General features: G+C 40.7%; 1 protein-coding gene across 1 annotated transcript in view; it reads right to left on the bottom strand.

Annotated features, from left to right (window-relative positions):
* FLT3 (fms related receptor tyrosine kinase 3) overlaps positions 1-19,381 on the bottom strand; it is a 42,899-nt gene that overhangs the window by 12,155 nt on the left and 11,363 nt on the right. The window contains exons 2-10 of the mRNA XM_062020431.1: positions 17,931-18,055; positions 16,183-16,385; positions 15,321-15,436; positions 12,933-13,050; positions 9,312-9,448; positions 9,048-9,187; positions 8,813-8,966; positions 3,742-3,907; positions 224-330 (exon numbers count right to left, since the gene is read on the bottom strand). Of these exons, the coding sequence (XP_061876415.1) occupies positions 224-330; positions 3,742-3,907; positions 8,813-8,966; positions 9,048-9,187; positions 9,312-9,448; positions 12,933-13,050; positions 15,321-15,436; positions 16,183-16,385; positions 17,931-18,055 (1,266 nt within the window). The remainder of the gene's footprint in view (positions 1-223; positions 331-3,741; positions 3,908-8,812; positions 8,967-9,047; positions 9,188-9,311; positions 9,449-12,932; positions 13,051-15,320; positions 15,437-16,182; positions 16,386-17,930; positions 18,056-19,381) is intronic.

Below are 19,381 nucleotides of genomic sequence, written 5' to 3' on the forward strand. Positions count from 1 at the left end.
GTTTATGGCAGACTAAAGGGAAGAGGAAAATATAATTTCCACCTTCCTCTGCTCTCCAGCCCTGACCAACACAAGAAACATGTCCCACAAGCAGCTGGCATCTTTCTCTGGCCCAGTGCCTGGATTTCAGTAGTGCAGCACAAAGAATCACATTTGTGCTTTGTGCTCCTCCATTTTTTAATGATAAATCTGTGGAAATGAAATGAAGTGTTTTTGCACTTACTTCTCACATATAGAGTGAATTTTTTTGTCACAACTGTATCATCATTTTCAGCATAAAACACATATATCCCAGACTGGTGTTGATGGTTGCAGAACTTTGATGAAACGCTGTGAAGCACAGAAAAGGAGGAAAAAGGACAAAAGACCAACTTGAAAAAAATTTAAGTGTAGTTAAGACTCATATATATGTTCAAAACAATTCTACATCTTCTAATGAGGAACCCAGACTGAATCACTGCTTTCTTCGAGATAAACCCAGAATGTAACTGTCTTGATGACAGGACATTTTTTTCCTGCAGCTTTAATTTAATTATGCAATTTTCTTCATAGTTCCCAGAGTGCATATGGGCTATCAGACTGTGATTTTGTTACCAATCCACTGGAAGACAATGTATATAACACCTCCTGGCACAGACCAGCAAAGGATCAAACTCTATACTTTGCGAAGGATTTTCATAGGAGTTTCTAGCTGATACAGATGTTGGATACTGCATAGGAGGCCCCCAACTCAACTTTAGTGGTAAAGACAAGCAAGCATACCAGGGAGTCTGAAGCAGACAGAAAATAAGACAGTATATACCAGTAACTTGCAAAGTAAGAGAAAGCAGTAATGAGCTTGGAACAAGAAATCTCAGTAACTAAGGTCAGGGTGTTTCTTCATACAAACAAACTAAGATACCAAGTATCACCTTGCACCTCTAATGAAAAAAACTCATTGAAGCCACTGTCAGTTTTGCCTTCTGATTAAGGCAACACCTCCGTACAGTTATTGACTTTTGAATGACTTTGTTAGAAAAGGCCTTAAAGATGTCCCTGAACTCAGGGACTTTTAAAAATCAGACCATGCCTCAGAATGGACGCTAAAGGCAGGAGAAACCACAAGGCATTCATTGCTTTTGAAATCCCAGGTTTGAAGGATTAAATCCTAACGAAATAATGAAAAAACTAATTTTAGAAGAGTGTCTTTGATAACTGAAAATACAAGGGGATGTGAGATATATATTATTAATTTAACAGAAGTCATTCTGTGTATGAAAACTGTTTTGCTCTTAGGAGGGAAGTGAAAATCAGGAGTGTGGTGAAACAGAGAGACAGCAAAAGTGAATGGAAAATAGAAATTCTGAAGGAATGTCTGAACACACATAAGGGCAGTGACAGAAGAGATGAATCCTTGGGACTTGAAATTCAAAGCTAAAGAAGGGGACAGAGTTAATTAATAAAATTTATTATGATCTATGATCAGGAGGAACAATTTCATAAAGAAATGGCAGAAATTGAAAAAGAAGAGAAAAATAGGAAATGAAAAAGGATATGAAAAGAATAAAGTAGAAGTGTTTGGATTACACAGAAGTCAACACAAAGTCAGACTCATAATACGTTAAGATGTGTGGTGACCTTTTTGTTCTGTTTCTAGAAACTTTCTGCTTTAAAATCATATTGAAATCTGTGGAGCTACAGCCTGCAGCCACAATCTCCTGACCTCCCTACCACCCCTTGCTGCTTCTGGGGACTTCAAACTGAATGAAAGATCTATCCCTACTCTTTTTCCCCAGGTGAGAAACATCTACCCAATGCTAGTATTCAGCCACAACTGGATAGCTCTGGGGGATATTTATATAGAAGCATGTATTTGTCAGATTAAATAACCACCAAATTAATGTATTTTCTCCTCAAGTATACTTTCCCATAAAAGAAATAGGCTGCTAAATTAATGCAAAGTATAGCTACTTCAAATGCACAGAGTGCATTTGAGAGTGCAACTCTCAAAGTGTGCATACACCAAGTATTTAATCAGAGTCGGAAGGCTGGGCTGTCCTCTGGAAGCAGCCTCCAGGCCAAGCTTCAATGATGCCTGGGGCGATGAGGCGGCTGTGGCCACGGGTTTGTGAGGGCTGAGTGCCTCAGGACATGCCTCCCCAGGGACACAGGAGGGACCTTCTCATCCCCAGCAGGTGGTGATCATCGCTCAGCAACCACCAGTTCTGTGCTGTAAAGTGAAGTAACTGACTGAAGTGACTCATAAATCCCAGGTCACCAGTAGCTGCACCTTATTCATTAATGAGGGTTTCCTAAGCTATTTCAAGAGCTCTCAAAATTGTTATTGTTGGCCCAGTCTGTAGCACCTTCTTCTTATCTGGATTGCATTTACACTGCTGTCAATCATCCAAGCAAAATGTACTCCTGCTCTTAAAAGCAGTGAGGTGAATACCAGCTGCAAAGCAAATCAACTTCACGTTATCAATTGGAGGGAGGAATCTATTGGACAAGGATGAGCAAATGCTCATGGCCATCCTCTGAGACCTCATTTACAAAATCAATCTTGACCACAAAGAACAGATCTGCCTATCCCATGTCAGGATTGCAGATTAGTCACCAACACCCATCCAATGCTATCAAAGTTTGCTGACGGCCCTCACTTTATCAACTGGGACAGAGTTCCTGTGGCCATTGCCAAGAGATGACAATTTACTAATCTGAACTGAGCTGTCTCTGAACCTCATGAAGGTCTGGCTTCAATATGCCATCTGATGTAGATGAAAAGGCCAGTCTATTGCAAAGGTGACTTGTCAAGCTAGTGGATAAAATTGAGCATACCAAAACACTGAGGAAAGACATCATAAAAAGTGTAATCAAGGCTGTGACACTGTTTTCTGCAGATGCTAAGAGGAATTTTAAGAATATGAGAAGAAATCAGTGCAGCCTCATTAACCCCTGCATGGGTCCTGTTTGGTTGTAAAACTAAAATCCTAAAAAAGAAGTTTAGCTTTATATTCATTGAGATAAATAAGAGCTATTACCTTGAAATCCATGGAACTACTCTGAAAGAAATTCTGAAGGAAATCAGATAAAGTTATCAAGAAATTAGAAAGCCTAGGGAATGGAGAAAACATTAGCCTTAAACAGGATTCATGCCAGAACTCCATTGTAGGAAATAACAGAAAAGGTAGATAACTAACAGGTTTATTCAAAACATGTTTTGCAGCAGTGGAAGAATACATGACCTGGGTAATGAGGGGAACGGTATGTTTGGGTAATGAGGAGAACGGTATGTTTCTGTGGCACAGACACAGTGAAACAGACCTCACAGTGGCCTGGGAAACTATGGGGTCCTGAATTTAACTTGAGTGGTTTGAAAGACACTGGGAACATCATCAAGAACAGGATGACAAAAGGGGAACACGTAGAACTTATGATCCAGTATGAGAGCTGCAACAGATCTGTAGCTGAGAAATTATGTTAGAGAGAAAGAGAATGGCAAAATGCATATAAACAAAGGATAACCTACTGAAGGGTTTATTATAACATGGAGAATCAAGCGATTCTAGAAGTTATCTACACAAACCGAAATAATGAAGCCGAAAATATGCAGAAGCCGAAATAATGTTTGAGTGCCTTTTGTCAACACAACCCTTCAACATTTTAAAACCATAAAGAGAGTAGAAAGCATGGACAGTAAGCAGCCCAAATGAGATATGAAGAAACATTATTATATCAAATTATTCCAAAACATGTAAGTACCTGCGTCCGTCCACACTGTAGCTTTGTTTACATGGAAAGGTTTTTTTTGCATGTAGCCACATGCATCTAACTGGTGGATATGCTGTAAAGTTAACTTTGAAGCAAAACTCTTCCTCACCAATTTCAAAATCTTCTTTAGAATTTGTTATATTTATAAATCCCTTTTCTGAAAAAAAAAAAAAAGAAACCCAAACAGACAACAAGCCAAACCATATTACAAAGGCTGAATGGCTTAGATGGAGGAATTTTGACATCTGTGTTTTTCATTTTGGTTATCACAAGCTAAATGAAACACCACATTACATCACAAAAAGCATCCTGTTAATCAAATTAAGATAATACTTCAAAAAAGTATTGAAATGATGTCACTGTGTTCAGCTGCAGGCAAATGATCTCAGTCTGCTGAAACTGCGTATTTGGTCAGACCAGAGCCCTTTCAAAACAGTCCGACAGTTCTCCCTAATCTGCCCTACAGAGCACAGGGCCAACAATGCCATTATTAATCTGCTTTGGTTTAGCTGTGTGGTTCAGGTGTAAATAGCTGCATCTTCTTGTTTTCCTCTAATGTGGAGCGAAACCAGGTGACACCAACAGCATAATCAGATGTTGGCAGTAGTTGCTTCCCTTTCCTGAAATGAGCTGAAGATTTTGCAAATTAGTCTTGTAGCTGCTCCTTTATTGTTCCATGTAAATTAGACATATTTGATGTAAGACACAAGCAACATGAAAAAGCGTTTTAAGGATGTGTATGAACCATGAGCTGGTGGTACTTGCCATGCTGGAGTGAGATTAGTTTCACCTAATGGAGCTATCAGAAGTTCAGTGACCCACCTAAGTTACTTGTTTGGACCTGTGATAAACTCAGTGGAATGAGGCAGGCATGCCCAGATGTATCCCATCCTAAAACGGAAGATAGCAAAGATGTACTGAACTGCCTCTGGGAATTCTGACACTGACTGCTGAAGAAACCAAACTCATTGCTCAGGTGAGGTGTCTCATGATGTGAAATAAATCCCACACAAAAAGCCTGAACAGCAGACATATGTGGGAGGAGGCTGTCCTAAAGTCATCACTGAGACCAGGATTAGCTCTGTAAAAATCACAGAATCACATATATTGGAATAGATCTCTGGAAATGTCTAGTCCAGCTCGTGCTCAAAGCAGGTCCAACTAGATGACATTGCTCAGAGCCACGTTCAGTTGAGTTTGGGTATCTCCAAGGAAGCAGATCCTGCAACCTCTGGGAAACTCGTACCAATGTTTAATCAGTCACATGGTGAAAAACTGCTCTGTAGAAGTATTGCTGGACTGGGCTTTTCCTTTTGAGTGGTTTTCTACTGGTTTAAAAAACACTCTCTGGAAACTCCCATACAAGCCACAAAAAAAAAATCAGTATTTTAGAACAAGAAGCAACTCCTTTAATGACTATTCTCCTACCTTTTGATATTAAAGGTTTATTGGTTTTACAAATTTGACCTTCATATTTTGAATGACCTTTTGGACCTCATCCTTCCAGGCAGAATGTCATCTTTGCTTGTACTGTTAGCAACACAACAAGCCAAGAGATTAAGGCGTTCTCCAGAGTGCACACAAGGACTTGGAGCACGTCATTTCTCTGGAAAACAACTCAGAAAAAGTAGTTTGGTTTTTTTTTTTCTTGAGAGAGAAGGAGAATAGCACATGATTGCTTAGCTTATCTTTTTGAGGTTTTTTTTTTTTTTTTGGTCAGATTTAAGCATATTTCTGCCAGAGAAACAGTCAGCATGGTTATCCAGTAATGACAGAGAGGAGAGGTGAAATTCTTGAGACTGGAATCAAAGCTTTCAAGTCTCTGTATTTCTCGTATTTGTTTCTTTGTTGTTTTAAACTGAATGTGTGGCAAAATAGCTTGTGTATTCCTGCATCTAGGTTGCATAGTGCTAAAAGTTCTTCATTCAACACTGGTGGAAACTGAGCACAAGAGCTGCAGAAACACGGAACCTTGCAGCTGTAGTTATTGGCATGATCTCTGTTGTTCTTTCAAGTGGCCTAACAATCCTGTCTGATCTGACCAGCTACACAAAATGGGGTAAGTTGGTGAAGTATTCATTAGCAAACAGCAAACCAGAGCTATAGAGCTGCAAGGGGTAATTAGAGGCTAGAAAATCACCCATCAGTGTAGTTACACTAGCCAGGCTCTCCAGGCAATGAAGTAGATGCCAATCAAATCAGTTTTCTCTTGGTTAAGTTACATCACGACCGTTCTCAGTGTAGCTATAGGTGCTGACTCACTCACAGTGACAGTTTGAAGGTAGGACAGTGATCATTTCAGAACTGCTACATTGTGACACGGACAATCTGTATCTATATCACTGCTGAAATTGAACCTGAGCTGTTAGAAGAAATTCACACCAACAACGGTTGTCATTAATACATTAGGCTGGAGTGGATTAAGCACAGGATGTCCCCTTACAACCTTGAAGAGAGAAGCATGGCTGTCAGTTAAGTATGACGACATCCTCTCACTTTAATCCACTATGTAAACGAACATCAGCAAACCAAATTAGCCCTCAAAAGTTTTGAGGCGTGATGGGTATTAAGGAGGGTGCAGACAATTATCGTAGCTTGGCATACCCCAGCCAAAAAATAGCCCCCTCAAAAATACAGCTGAACAGAAAAATAGGGCTCAAATATCCCCTGTTGCTGTGGCACATACACCTGATAGCTTATGGATCCAAGAAGACACTATTTCTGAACTGGGCACCAGTACTGACACAAGGAATCTTGCCCCACATCTATACCATACCCTCACTTCTGCCTTGCTGTTTACTAACAAGATGTGTGTAGAAAAAATGCCCAGGTATCATATTCAATTACTGTAAATGATGAGAGAAACTTCCTGCTCGGTGATAGGGAGGAGCTAAAAAGAGGATATTGACTGGCAAAGTAATTTCTGAAGAGACTGGAGTAAGTATTCTCACTTCCTATCATTCCTAACCTACGTACTGTAAACTCTGAGAGCAACAACATCTAACGTCAAACGTGTAGTGAGTGCTTCAGAGATCCTTGTTCTCAGAGATAGAGGCTCCAGCCGGCACACCAGCCGGAAAACTACTCACAGTCTCAACTCCAGTAACAAGGTCCTAACTACCATTTTCCTTTTTATGCCTCATTTCCAGACTTATGCCTATTTGTGCATACTTTTCATCTCAGAAACAAGGTTTGCAGTTGAGGCAGTCCTGGACTAACTTCAGCACCGCTGTGTTTTTAAATCAAAGCGTTGCTTAAGTAGAAAGAGATTTCCTTTGCTATGCTTTTGATTACTAAAATTTTCAGGTCTTACGTAGCTTGGTGTTAGGAGGATGCTTCCCTTCAGTGCCTGGAAAGTAAGAGACACACAGTACAACCAAGAACGCTGGACATAGACAATAATGTTGTCTCTGTTTTTAGGTTTTCTTTCAGATCCATCGCAGCAGCACTTTTGCATGGCAGTTTGCCAGCTCTGTCAGTACTTGCTAAAGGCTGTGGGAACTGGGTCTAGAAAAGAGGAGACTGAGGGGAGATCTTATTAATATTAACAATACCTAAATGGTGGGTGTCAGGAGGTTGGGACATCCCTTTTTTCTATTGTAGCTAGCAACAGGACAAGGGGTAATGGGATGAAGTTGGAACACAAAAAGTTCCACTTAAATATAAGGAAAAACTATTTCACTGTTCAGGTGAGGGAGCCCTGGCACAGGCTGCCCAGAGGGGTTGTGGAGTCTCCTTCCTTGGAGGTCTTCAAGACCCGCCTGGACATGTTCCTATGCGACCTGATCTAGATGACCCTGCTTCTGCAGGGGGGTTGGACTAGATGATCTCTAAAGGTCCCTTCCAACCTTACCACTCTGTGATTCTATGAGAATCTCTCTGGGCTTACATCCTTCATTAACACAAAAGCTTTATTTTTTGTCACCATTTTCACAGGTTTTGGACCTAAATTCTCCTTGATTTACTTTCCCCTAAAAAATGTGGCAAACTCAAGCGGCCACTTGTCAGTTACTCCCTTGCCAACTGAGTAAACAGTCATCTATTGTTTGTTTTGGGTTTTGAGTAGGAGACACCACCACCAAGGACCTTCCAATTGTTCAGTTCCTTCCTGTCAGATCCAAGCCAGCCCTGGTACAGATTTTATATCAGCTTTTTTGCACATAAAAGCAATGAGCATGTGAAGGGACCATAGAAAACAGCAGAGCAGAGGTTACAAGAACCTCTGTCTCACCTCCCCAACTCTGAGCAGAGGTTTGGTGGAGGTAACGTATGTACGTGAAAGGGACATGTAGTGGGAGCAAGTGGTGAGGAAGAAGCTGAGGCTATGGTACAGGTTTTCAAAACCTATACTGAAGTCGTAGCAGGACATTTTTGTCTCACATTAGTTGAAACCAGTCACTAGTTGTTACAGACTCTGGGCAAACTAATACAAAGAGCATTAACAGCTGAAAAGGCAGGGCAGGTCATGCACTTATTCTTGGCCAGCTCCAGAAACAATGCTTTTTGCAGTGCTTTACCTCTGGCTGTTTGTTTCTGCTCTGCAGCTCTCTACATCTGAGTTGGCAGCATACAGAAGAGCTATGAACTGTACTACTACCCCCTCCCCAGAAGGCATAGCCCACTGAGGACCCTATAGCTTTGTATCCTCACAAAAAGCCACTGTGGCTTTGAGTCACAACTGGCTGGGAGTCACCTACAACCACAGATGAGATGAATCCCAGCCTCGATTTTTAGAGATACCACTGAAACAATTATGTAGGCTAGATCTTGAGAGAGCAACATTTCATTTCACTTCTGAAAGCACTGTCTTTTAATAGGAACTATTTGAAAAGCTGTATAAAGAAAAGTTTGATTATCTTCAGGTACTTCAGGTACTGGAATGACTCGGTTGAGATTAATCTCTTTTTTTCTCCAGGACTGTCAATAAGTGTAAACAGACTTTTTCCTTAGGAAAAAGAACTATAAACATCTGCTGCACACCTGCAAGCAAAGAACTGCCATATGCAAAACAAAGCAAAACAATCAACTGAGGGACAAAATCAACATCAGGAACTGGATTTACCTAAAACTGTAACCAAAGCAGTTTGATTCGGGTGGGCGGTAGAAGAACAAGTGTAACGTCCACTGTCACTTCTTCCTGCTGCTGGGGTAAACATGTACTGGATCCGAATTGCTGACTGATCTGTTTGATACTCTAATCCTTCAAAGCGGTGACCCTGGTTTTCAACAGAGACTCCCGTTTAATCAGTTGTTAGTCCCCAATATCATATATTTTAAAATATGCCCAATCTTCTTACCTGCTCAACTTCTTTGTTTTCAAAAGACAATTTTATCCTGAATTTATAATTATGGTGAACAGCTCTGCATCTGATCAGCAGTGGTTCCCCAGCTTTAAGAAGCAATTCAGGTAAAGGTGTTGCTTGTCTCTCATTTAAATCTACAAAATCAAAACGTAATCACTGAAACAGCTGTCACTTTGCCTGGAAAAAAATGCTGTTAGATCACCACCTTGTCTGTTAATGCCATGTTGACATCCATTATTACATTGCAATGAAAGTTACCTATGGTAAAGAGGTTGGTACATTCTCTGCCCAGGTCATTAACCGCACAGCACCATATGTAAGTTTGAAATAATTCATGTTGTATGCTCTGTATGCCATCTATTTCCACAGGTCCTTCATCCACTTTATCAGGGCAACTGCAATTACAAGCACAATTACTCATTGGCTCATTTGATTAACCTTAAGCAAACAAATCTGATAAATCTCCAAGCCATGAGAATATTCAAACAATAGTGGGAAAACTGGATCTTACATAGCTGAATAAAAAGGAACTAGGAAAGGTGAAGATAAGAAAATAAAAATGTCACAGCCTAGGCAGAAATATGAGCTGAAATGACCTGAATATGCTCAAACTGGCCCATAGACAGGTAATGCTATGACTGAAATCTGGACAAGAGTGAAATCATAGAGGTTTTGTTTTCACACCACATCTCTAAACTCTTGGTAGGAACTGCTGCAGATCCAGCAGTCATTGTGTGACCAACACCCTAAACTGCCATGTTGTAGAGCAAGGCATTATTCCCACTGTTAATAGAACCAACTTTATATATTAATAGAATGAAAAAAATCATTTAGCTTGGAAAATTATGATCCCTTGTAATGTGTTCTCTGTTCATAGAGGTCTTAGGAGGTGGGGCAGTAAAACTGACACTTCAGACTTTCAAAGGGCAGACTTTGACTTGTTTAAGAGCTTGCTTGATAGAATCCCTTGGAAGTCAATTTTGAAGGGTACAAGGGTCCAGGAAGGCTGGACGTTTTTCAGAAGGAAATCTTAAAGGCCCAGGAACAGGCCATCCCCATGTGCTGTAAGATGAGTTGGAGGCAAAGAAGAGCAGCCTGGCTGAATAGGGAGATTTGGCTTAAAATCAGGGAAAAAAGCGAATATATGGCCTCTGGAAGAAGGGGCAGATCACTCACAATGAGCACAGGAATGCTGTTAGGTTATGTAGGGAGATAATTAGAAGGTCAAAAGCCCAGTCAAACTGGCTTTAGAGGCAAAGGGTAATAAGAAAAGTTTCTATAAATACATTAACAATAAGAGAAAGACCAGGGAGAGGCTCTATCCCCTATTAGATCCAGCAGGAAATTTGGTAATGAAAGATGAGGATAAGGCTGAGGTGCTTAATGCTTTCTTTATCTAAATCTTTAGTAAGAGCAGCATTTCCACCGGGGAAAGTCAGCCCCCTAAGCCAAGAGACAGGGGTGAGGTACAAGATGTCCCCCCTGCAATTCAGGAGGAGATAGTGGCCTGCTGGTCCACATTGATGTGCACAAATCTATAGGTCTGGATGGGGCTCATCCTAGAGTACTGAGGGAACTGGCAGGGGTGCTCGCCAAGCCACTGTCCATCAGTTATCAGCAGTCCTGGCTGACTGGGGAGATCCCATCTGATTGGAAGTCAGGCAATATAACACCCATATGTGAGAAGGGATGGAAGGATTTTACTTCAGTGCCTGGGAAGATCATCCTAAGTTCTATTACGCAGCACATGTAGGTCAACGAGGTGATCAGGCCCAGTCAGAATGGATTTATGAAGGACAGGTCCTATTTAACAAACCTCATCTCCTTCTATGACAGGGTGACCTGCTTTTTGGATGAAGGAAAGGCTGTGGATGTTGTCTACCTTGACTTTAGTAAAGCATTTGACACTGTTTCTCACAGTGTTCTCTTAGAGAAATTGGCTTTTCTTGTGTTGGATGGGCATACACTTTGCTGGGTGAAAAACTGGTGGAGTCACCGTCCCTGGAGGTGTTTAAGAGACAGGTGGATGTTGCACTTAGGGAAATGGTCTAGTGGTTGATAGGGCTGGGACAAAGGCTGGACTCGATCTTAAAGGTTTCTTCCAGCCAAAACCATTCTATGATTCTACGATTCTATGTTTCCAACTCTAATGGTTCACCTGAAGTCCCCGATGACTGGAAAAAAGGAAACATTGCATCTATTTTTACAAAGGGTAGAAAGACCCTAGGGACTAACAACATGTCAGCCTCCCCTCTGTGCCTGGGAAGATTGTGGAACAGATCCTCCTAGGAGCTATGCTAAGACACATGGAGGACAGGGGATCCAAGACAGCCAGCACGGCTTCACAAAGGCCAAGTCATGCGTGATCAGCTTAGAGGCTTTCCATAATGGAATGACTGCATCTGTGGACAATGCAAGAGCTATGAATGTTGTCTGTCTGGACTTCTGTAAGGCCTTTGACACAGTTCTTTGACTGTGTCTAGATTGGAGAGAGATGCATTTGTTGAGTGGACTGTTTGTTGGACAAGGAACTGATTGGACAGTCACATCCAGAGGGTAGCGATCAACATCTCTCAGAGACCCGTGAAAGGACCAGTACTGTTTAACATCTTCATCAGTGTCACAGTGGGACTGAGGGCACCCTCAGCAAGTTTGCCAATGACACTAGCTGCTGAGTGGTGCAGTTGACACACTGGAGGGAAGAGATGCCATCCAGAGGGATCTAGTATCTCGAGAAGTTGGCCCATATGAACTTCTTGAGGTTCAACAAAGTGAAGTGCAAGGTCCTGCACATGGGTCAGAGCTACTTCCCATATCAATATGATCTGGGGAATGATGGGATTGGGAGTGGCTCTGCCAAGAAAGACTTGGGGTTACTGGTGGATGAAAAGTTGGACATGAGTTGGCAATGTGACCTCATGGTCCAAAAAAGCCCATCATATCTTGGGCTGCATCAAAAACAGCATGGCCAGGAGGTTGGGAGAGGTGATTCTTCCCCTTTACTCTGTTCTGGTGAGACCCTACCTGCAGTGTTGTGTCCAGCTCTGGGGTCCTCAGCACAGAAATTATATGGACCTGTTGGAGTGAGTTCAGAGGAGGGCCATGAAAATTATTAGTGGGTTGGAGCACCTCTCTTACAAAGACAGGCTGAGAGAGTTGGGGTAGTTCAGTCTGGAGAAGAGAAGGCTCCATGAATACCTTATTGCAGCCTTTCAGTGCTTAAAGGGTGTCTACAAGAAAGATGGGGACAAACTTTTTCATAGGTCCTGTTGCAATTGGACAGAGAATAATGTGTTTAAAGTAAATTTAAACTAGTTATAAGGAAGAAATTTTTACAATGAGAGTGGCAAAACATTGGCACAGGTTGCTCAGAGAGATGGTAGATTCCCCATCCCTGGAAACATTCAAGGTCAGGTTGGATGGGGCTCTGAGAAACCTGATCTAGTTGGAGATTGCATGGGAGTTGGGCTAGATGATCTTTAAAGGTCCTTTCCAACCTAAGCTATCCTATGATTCTATGATTCATACTTACAAAAAAATGTGAAAAACTAGATTCTACTATTTTGTCACATCAAAATAGTAGAATCTGGAACAGTTTTTTTTCAAGCCAAGAGATGAAAGTTTCCAAAAGACCACAACAGCCAAAATTTCTAAGATGTGTTGCAGCACTTCAGAAGAGAGTCATGAAGAACAAGCTTTTCAACCGGTGTGTGTGTGTGCAACTTGGCAGAGTAAGTCTCCAGAAACTGACCCAATCTTCTTCAGTTATCTTCCCAGCTCACTGGGCACACTAAGCAGTACAAAGCCTCCCCATTCTTCTTCAGAAGATGGTAAACTTTCAGTTTAGAGATTCAACATTCGTATAAACATACACCATACCTCTTTTCAGGTGTTTTGCAAAAAACCCATTGCACAGAGGGCTGGGGGTAGCTCTCAGATATGCACTTGACAGCATCCGATTTTTCCCCTTTCATGAAATAGGGTTTGCTTGGTTTCTCTGTTAAAAATCAAGCAAATGTTTAGCATGCTGAAATCATTTTGAGACAATGTTTTTCTCATTTCACAGTACATGAAGTTACAGAGCAGTAGTTTGTTTCAGGAGGTTTCAGCACTGAGGGAATAGAAAAGGATTTTGCCCTAGGGATATTGTGGGTTTGTTTTATGAGCTTTTCAGCCCTGACTGCTAAATGCATAGCTTTCCTAGTATCAAAGGCCTGCCTCTATGCACCAGAGACTGATACTGAAAGGTGTTAATTTGCTGTGGTTCGTATTCATTTCACTGGGCAAGAGCACAGACATCTTTCAAAATCACATCCCAAGTCTTTGGTTGAGTATCTCTTGAGACTACAAAGTCTACACAAAATGCGATCATACTACTCAATGAGATCAGATACACTATGGAAAAACAATGGGTGATAATGACTTCTGATAATCAGCAGACTTATCTATCCTGTATCTGTATACCCAAGGGGAAAAGATTCCTAGGCAACTCCTAGTCCTAAGAATCCCATCAGGCGCAGATTTAGACTAAGCACAAAAATTTAATGTTATTAAAACTGCTAAAGATTTACCTCAAAATGAAAAGCACAACAGAGTCTGATTTTAGGTCACATTAACAATGAAATTAGAGCTTCTTCACATAGAAGAGTGACATTTTCTTTAGAGTCAAACTTTCATTGCCCGCAAGGTGACATGCTAAGGTGAAATTAATACTGTTGGCTTTTTAATTTCTTTCTTCACTTATCTCTTAGAAGCTGATCCTACAAGGTTTTTTTCACCTATTGAGATTCACATCTCAGCTGAAGGATTCATGTCTAGCCTGGAGGATTTTATGAGAGATGTAATTACTATGTTAGATTCACAGGAACAAAGAGAATGCAATCCAAGCAATTGATATGGAAAAGATTTTTATCAAGACTGTTTTGAACTACTCTTGCACATGTAATAACACTTTTACCTCCAAAGCATAATTGATATAGTACAGAAGGTAATTTTAATTAAAGATTGAATACTCTGTCCCCTAAATGACACTGATAAAATTATAATTGAGACATGCAATAGGTCTTCAAATAAAACAAGGAAGGACTGGAGGTGACACTTCTGACACCCGAGAGAGAAAAGAAGTCAAACAGAAGAAATACTTTAAAAACTAAAGAAGGAATTTAAAATGTTGATTAGTCACAGTTTAGTAAAAGCAAGGCAAGTAATGATGTGTATTGTTAAACCTGTCTCTAGAAGAGTTTGTCAGTATTCTAGCTGTTTGGACTGCAGTTTTGCCTTCTTTTCTTTGAAATTTCTTTTGCATTTTAAAATTTTATCAAGAAATTTGGTCCTTCACAGACAAAATAATATAATTTTCTTTTTGTCTTGTGTTTAAAAAAACCCATATCAATATGTGGGGTTTTTTTTTAAATAAAGATTGTTCTTGGATACCCCTATAAGTAAATAGAACCTTGAGCTTTGTTGTAGCAGTTGCTTTCATCAGAGATGCCCCTTGTGTGATCCTTGAGAAAACTCAATCAAATCTACTCACACTGTGAGCCTTTCAAAAATCCACACCTCACATGTGCTCTGTCTCAAGCATTTAACAACAGTTAAAATCTCAGCTTCTCTGGCATCCTTGTACTCAGCAGCTGCAGTACTGACAGGTTTTACCTTAAAACCCAATGAACAAGTGAAGGCTGGCACTGCAAAAAGGGACCTTTTTTTCCCCCTTCCCTCAGTGGTGCCTCTTGCTGCCCAAAGAAATGCAAAAGGAAAAACTATGAGAGAAGTGAAAAGAGATCCAGCAGCAGGCACAGGTGAAGTGGTAGACATGAGACAAAGCATGACTTTGGAGGACCAGAGACGCAAAAATAAGAGAGATGTCCTGATTTGCTCCAGTTAACAGCCCAGCCAACGACACCAATAACAAATAGATTAAGATGTTAGTGAACAAATCTAACCTGCGAGATTTGAGAGCACACAAAACCCACCCTTGATTTGTCATTTTTGGCTCTAGAGGGGAAGCTCTCATATTATAGTAAATGAATTGACATGCATTTACATCTTTATTTGTTCATTTGCATCGTTTATTAACTAGCAAAAGCTGACTGTAAAGCAGTCTGTGGTTTTGACTTCATCCTCTGAGGATAGCTCCAAGTCATATGCAAACCTAGGAAGATGCTTGGAAGGCAGCACACAACAGCTTCCTTGCTTTGAGTGAATTTGAGCCTCCCTCCTTGAAACTTTTGCCGGAGTTACCCCTTTCATCTGAGATATACTTACTTCGGATGAGAACAGGCACAACTACTGTGTAATTGCTAGTTTTGCTTGTGACCAAGAGAGTGTATTTTCCAGCTTGTGCTTCTTTTATTTGGGAAAAAGCCAAAGAGGCAACGTATCTATGAAACAGAAAGTAAAGCTCTATTTATTACCTCGAAGGTAATATGCAGCACACGCAATAAAATTGCTCTTTAGGTCTTGCAAAAACCCTTCAGAGATACTAGCATTCATTGTTTACGTAGCCTGCTTCAATCCAAAGTGTTTTCTCCATTTATCTTCCTACAAAAGCAGAAGAAACTTACAGCCACAGGTACACATGCTTAACGCTGAGCATTGGGAAAGGTGGACTTCCTGAGCTTAGGACAGTGTTCCACAGGCAAATGCTTTACCTACAATACTATGCCACAAGTTTTGCAGGGAGAGGCAATAACGTAACCTCAGGTTCCAGCCCAGATTTGGCAGTGAGAATTAGGATGCTGTTGCTGTTGTTCAGTGTGACCCTAATAAGTCACATAATTCTTCATGCCTTAGTTTCTTTGACTATAATATAATGATTTTGCCTTACGTGAGCACTGCAAAGCTCAAACTGATCAATGTCAGAAAGTCCTTGGAGACTCTCATGCATGATGCTATACAAATTAGAAGAATGAGCTTATTTCAAACTATTCTTTGCTTTAAGATCATGTGTGTATATGTGTCTAAACAACAACCAGCAATGTGCTGATGAGTGACAGTTAAGAAAGATTAGAAGACTTAACAAGATAATGTATAACATGAAATTAAATACAAGCAGAAAATATTCCATCTGCATCCTAAAAGAAATGTCTCTTAAAGGAATTTGGATCCAGTATGGCCCTTGACTTACTGGTTCTCTGAGTCCAATGAAAGTTTACAAGCTTTGCTGTCATTAAAGAGCCAAAAGCATGAAATGATGTCTGAAATGTTCATTATCATTCTTAATTCAATATCTTCAAACACATTGACTTCCACATTTTTAGTTGGTTCATAGATGTTTTCTGTCCCTTGAGAATTCAAATAACACCCAAGGTCTTGAAAAATGTTAGAAATCTGCAATATAAGAGGATGGATTAGTATGTATTTATTAGCAATTAGCTTTATTTGCTGTTCTGCATTCACATATTTTTAAAGGATGCTTTCTTAAATTAATAACACCTTCTGATATTCAGACATGAACACAAATGACACTGAAATAACACCTTCCTCATACCATCATTTTGATTGATCTGGTTATTTCTAATTTTAATTTCTGCTGTTGAATGTATTAATAAACATGCTGAATTCCATTGCAGGAGGAAACATTACAGGATTGCTGATGAATTAGTTAACTCTGTTCTCTAGACAGATATCACAGAGCAATTTTACCCAGAAATAGGATTATGTCCCTTTGTCATATAGGCCGTTCTTTACTCTCATTTTTGTTTCTGTCCATTTAGAACCACAGGAAGATACAGAACTGGAATACAGCCTTTCTGTTTGCAACCTTGATGCAAAAACATGGCCAGATTGTTTTTTTAGCATCCCATTGCTTGTTACTGCATCATCTGTCTAGACTGCTCCTTAGCTCCCTGGGGGCTTTACTAGGCTAGGAATGTTTGGGCTGAGCATCTTCAAATCTTTATTTTGTACCATTGCAAAGAGAAAGAGAATGTTTCATAGTCATTCTGAAAACAATCGGTGGATTAATAGGTCTCTAGGCCTAGCTGCAGGAAAAGGTGGCAAGTAATAGCTCCATCTGAAGAGTAGCCCTAAATGCCTCCCTTACTTTGGTGGGTGACATTTATCCAGTGTAAGTTTATGATAGGACAGAGTTCATTGCATCCCCTGTCACAGAATGTGCTTGGACAGCAGTTTCTTCTCATTCTTTGCCTCTTCCTTGTCCCTTCCATTTAGTTTAAAAGTATCTAGAGAAAATAGCCATACTCTGCTTCGTCAAATACAAGCACAGCACAGCTTGGACTGCTATACTTTAATCTAATATCTGAATTATTGATTTATCTGCTCAGAAATCAAAAAGATTTCATAAGATTAACTTGAAACAAGAATCCTTGGAAATATTTTCATGGCAGGTCTCAGTTGCTTTATAATTTCGCTGCACACCACCTCTTGGCCTTCTGCTGTTTCGAGTCAGAAAACAAGAAAACAAAATCACGTTTGAATCTCTGCCCAGCTTTGACATCTCAGTCAAGGTTTAGACCACGTAGGGATTTGGTTGTGGGAATAGAAGGCGAAACTGCTTCCCCATCAGCCCTATCAGCCATGGCAGGGCACACACACACCCCATGGCAGGGCAGTCGTTTACAGCGTGGCCTTGGCAATCCTGTCTTAAGGGCACATAGTTTCTTACATTGATACATTTCCAGCAATATTCAGGCATCAAAGTAGCAATTAAAATAAATCAGTTTGACAGTTTCAAAGTATGAATAGTAATATATATTTCCCTCTAAACTTCTCCAGTTTTATTTTGCCTAAATCTGGTTATTTTTTACTGGGATGTGCCCACAGCCTAAAGATTTACGGTCTTGTAAGCTTCTAGGAAGGTATTTCTGGAATGGAGAGGAATATTTTACAAGCAACTGGTCTCAGTTAGATTACCTTAGGAGATATCACTGTCTCTGGTGTTCCTGAGCCTTCATCCTTCTGACTGACAAACACACATGTAATCTCAGATGTATTTTGATACATTGCAGAAGTGAAAGTAACTGTTGCCATAACAAGAACTGTAAAACAGAAATAGAAAAAAAAATGTAATCGTGTTTAGATCTGTGCTCAGGGATAAGTCTAGTAAAATAAAACACAACAAAACTGTAGGATTACATCTTATTTTTTTTTAATAAAAAGGCCAAAGGAATATACAGATATACCGTGTGCATTTGTAAACTCTACATTTGTGTATTGAAACTGAGTGGAAGCACTATTCAGGGAACCTTTAAAAAGAACAGATATATCACACCTTAGAAGTATGTCCCACAACGTTACAGCCAATGTCTACAGCAAAAATCCTGCAGGTGTTATGAAGGTGTTAGAAACCACCTTATGAAACACGGTCATCCTCTAGCAGCTCACTTCTGCATGTCTTTGAAGGGGTCATGCAGCATCAGACCCTGGTGCTTGCCCATACTGAGCCGGAGGATGGTAATGCACCATCTGTCCCATTGGCACCAAGGAGATGTCCAGGTTAGAAATGCGCCCCAAGCATCCCTCACTCCTCCTCAGAGCAATCAAAAAATGAAGTTCTCCAACTTTTCTTTAGAGTCCACACTCAGCTCACCCGAGGACTCAAGATCTTCCCTTTCCCTTCTCTCCAAGATAGGCTATCTTTGATTTGACATACCGGACACTCTCCTGAACCTTCCTGGCATGGGTTTGTGCACCCCAGCAGCTCTCAAGGGAGACCTAGATTATACGATTCTCACTTTGAGTTGCCATTCACAGCCTTGCACTTTTTCGCCTCTGTGAGGCAAACAAGGCAGCAATTCCCACTATTTTGAGGCAAACAGATGCCAAAAGTGGATGGCAAAGAAGAACAAGCCCATGGCTTTCTCTTGCTTTCTCCTTCCTCCATACTTTCCTGGTTCTGTCATGACCCAGGAGCCTATACAGCCAGGGCAGCTCATTTGCCAAGTCCCAGGCCTGACAGCAGTAGCAAATGTCATTTCTCCTCATGCATAAGGAGCAGGGTGGGAAAGCTTCTGGCATCACAGAATGGTAGGTGTTAGAAGGGACCACTAGAGATTATCTGATCCAACCTGCAATGCTTCATATGAGCCCTTCTGCAGGGACTGCAGACTTGGAAAATTTCTGCCCTCAGGTCTTGGATTTTCTGCCTTCCCTCGCCCCCTCCCGTCAGCTCCTGAGATAGCTGGACATAAAGCAAGGTGCGGAGTTGAAAGGAGGACAAAAGGTAAATGTATTAGGGAGTGCTTGAAGGATGAAAGTAGTGAGACTATTTCTGCAGGTGATATAAGATGCAAAACTAGAAGGAAGAAATGAGTAAGAGTTGCTGTCATCTGCTCTTTGACATCAGTGTCTTCTGTAGCTGTCTG

This window comes from Colius striatus, chromosome 1 (genome assembly GCF_028858725.1).
Source record: "Colius striatus isolate bColStr4 chromosome 1, bColStr4.1.hap1, whole genome shotgun sequence".
Taxonomy (NCBI): Eukaryota; Metazoa; Chordata; class Aves; order Coliiformes; family Coliidae; genus Colius; species Colius striatus.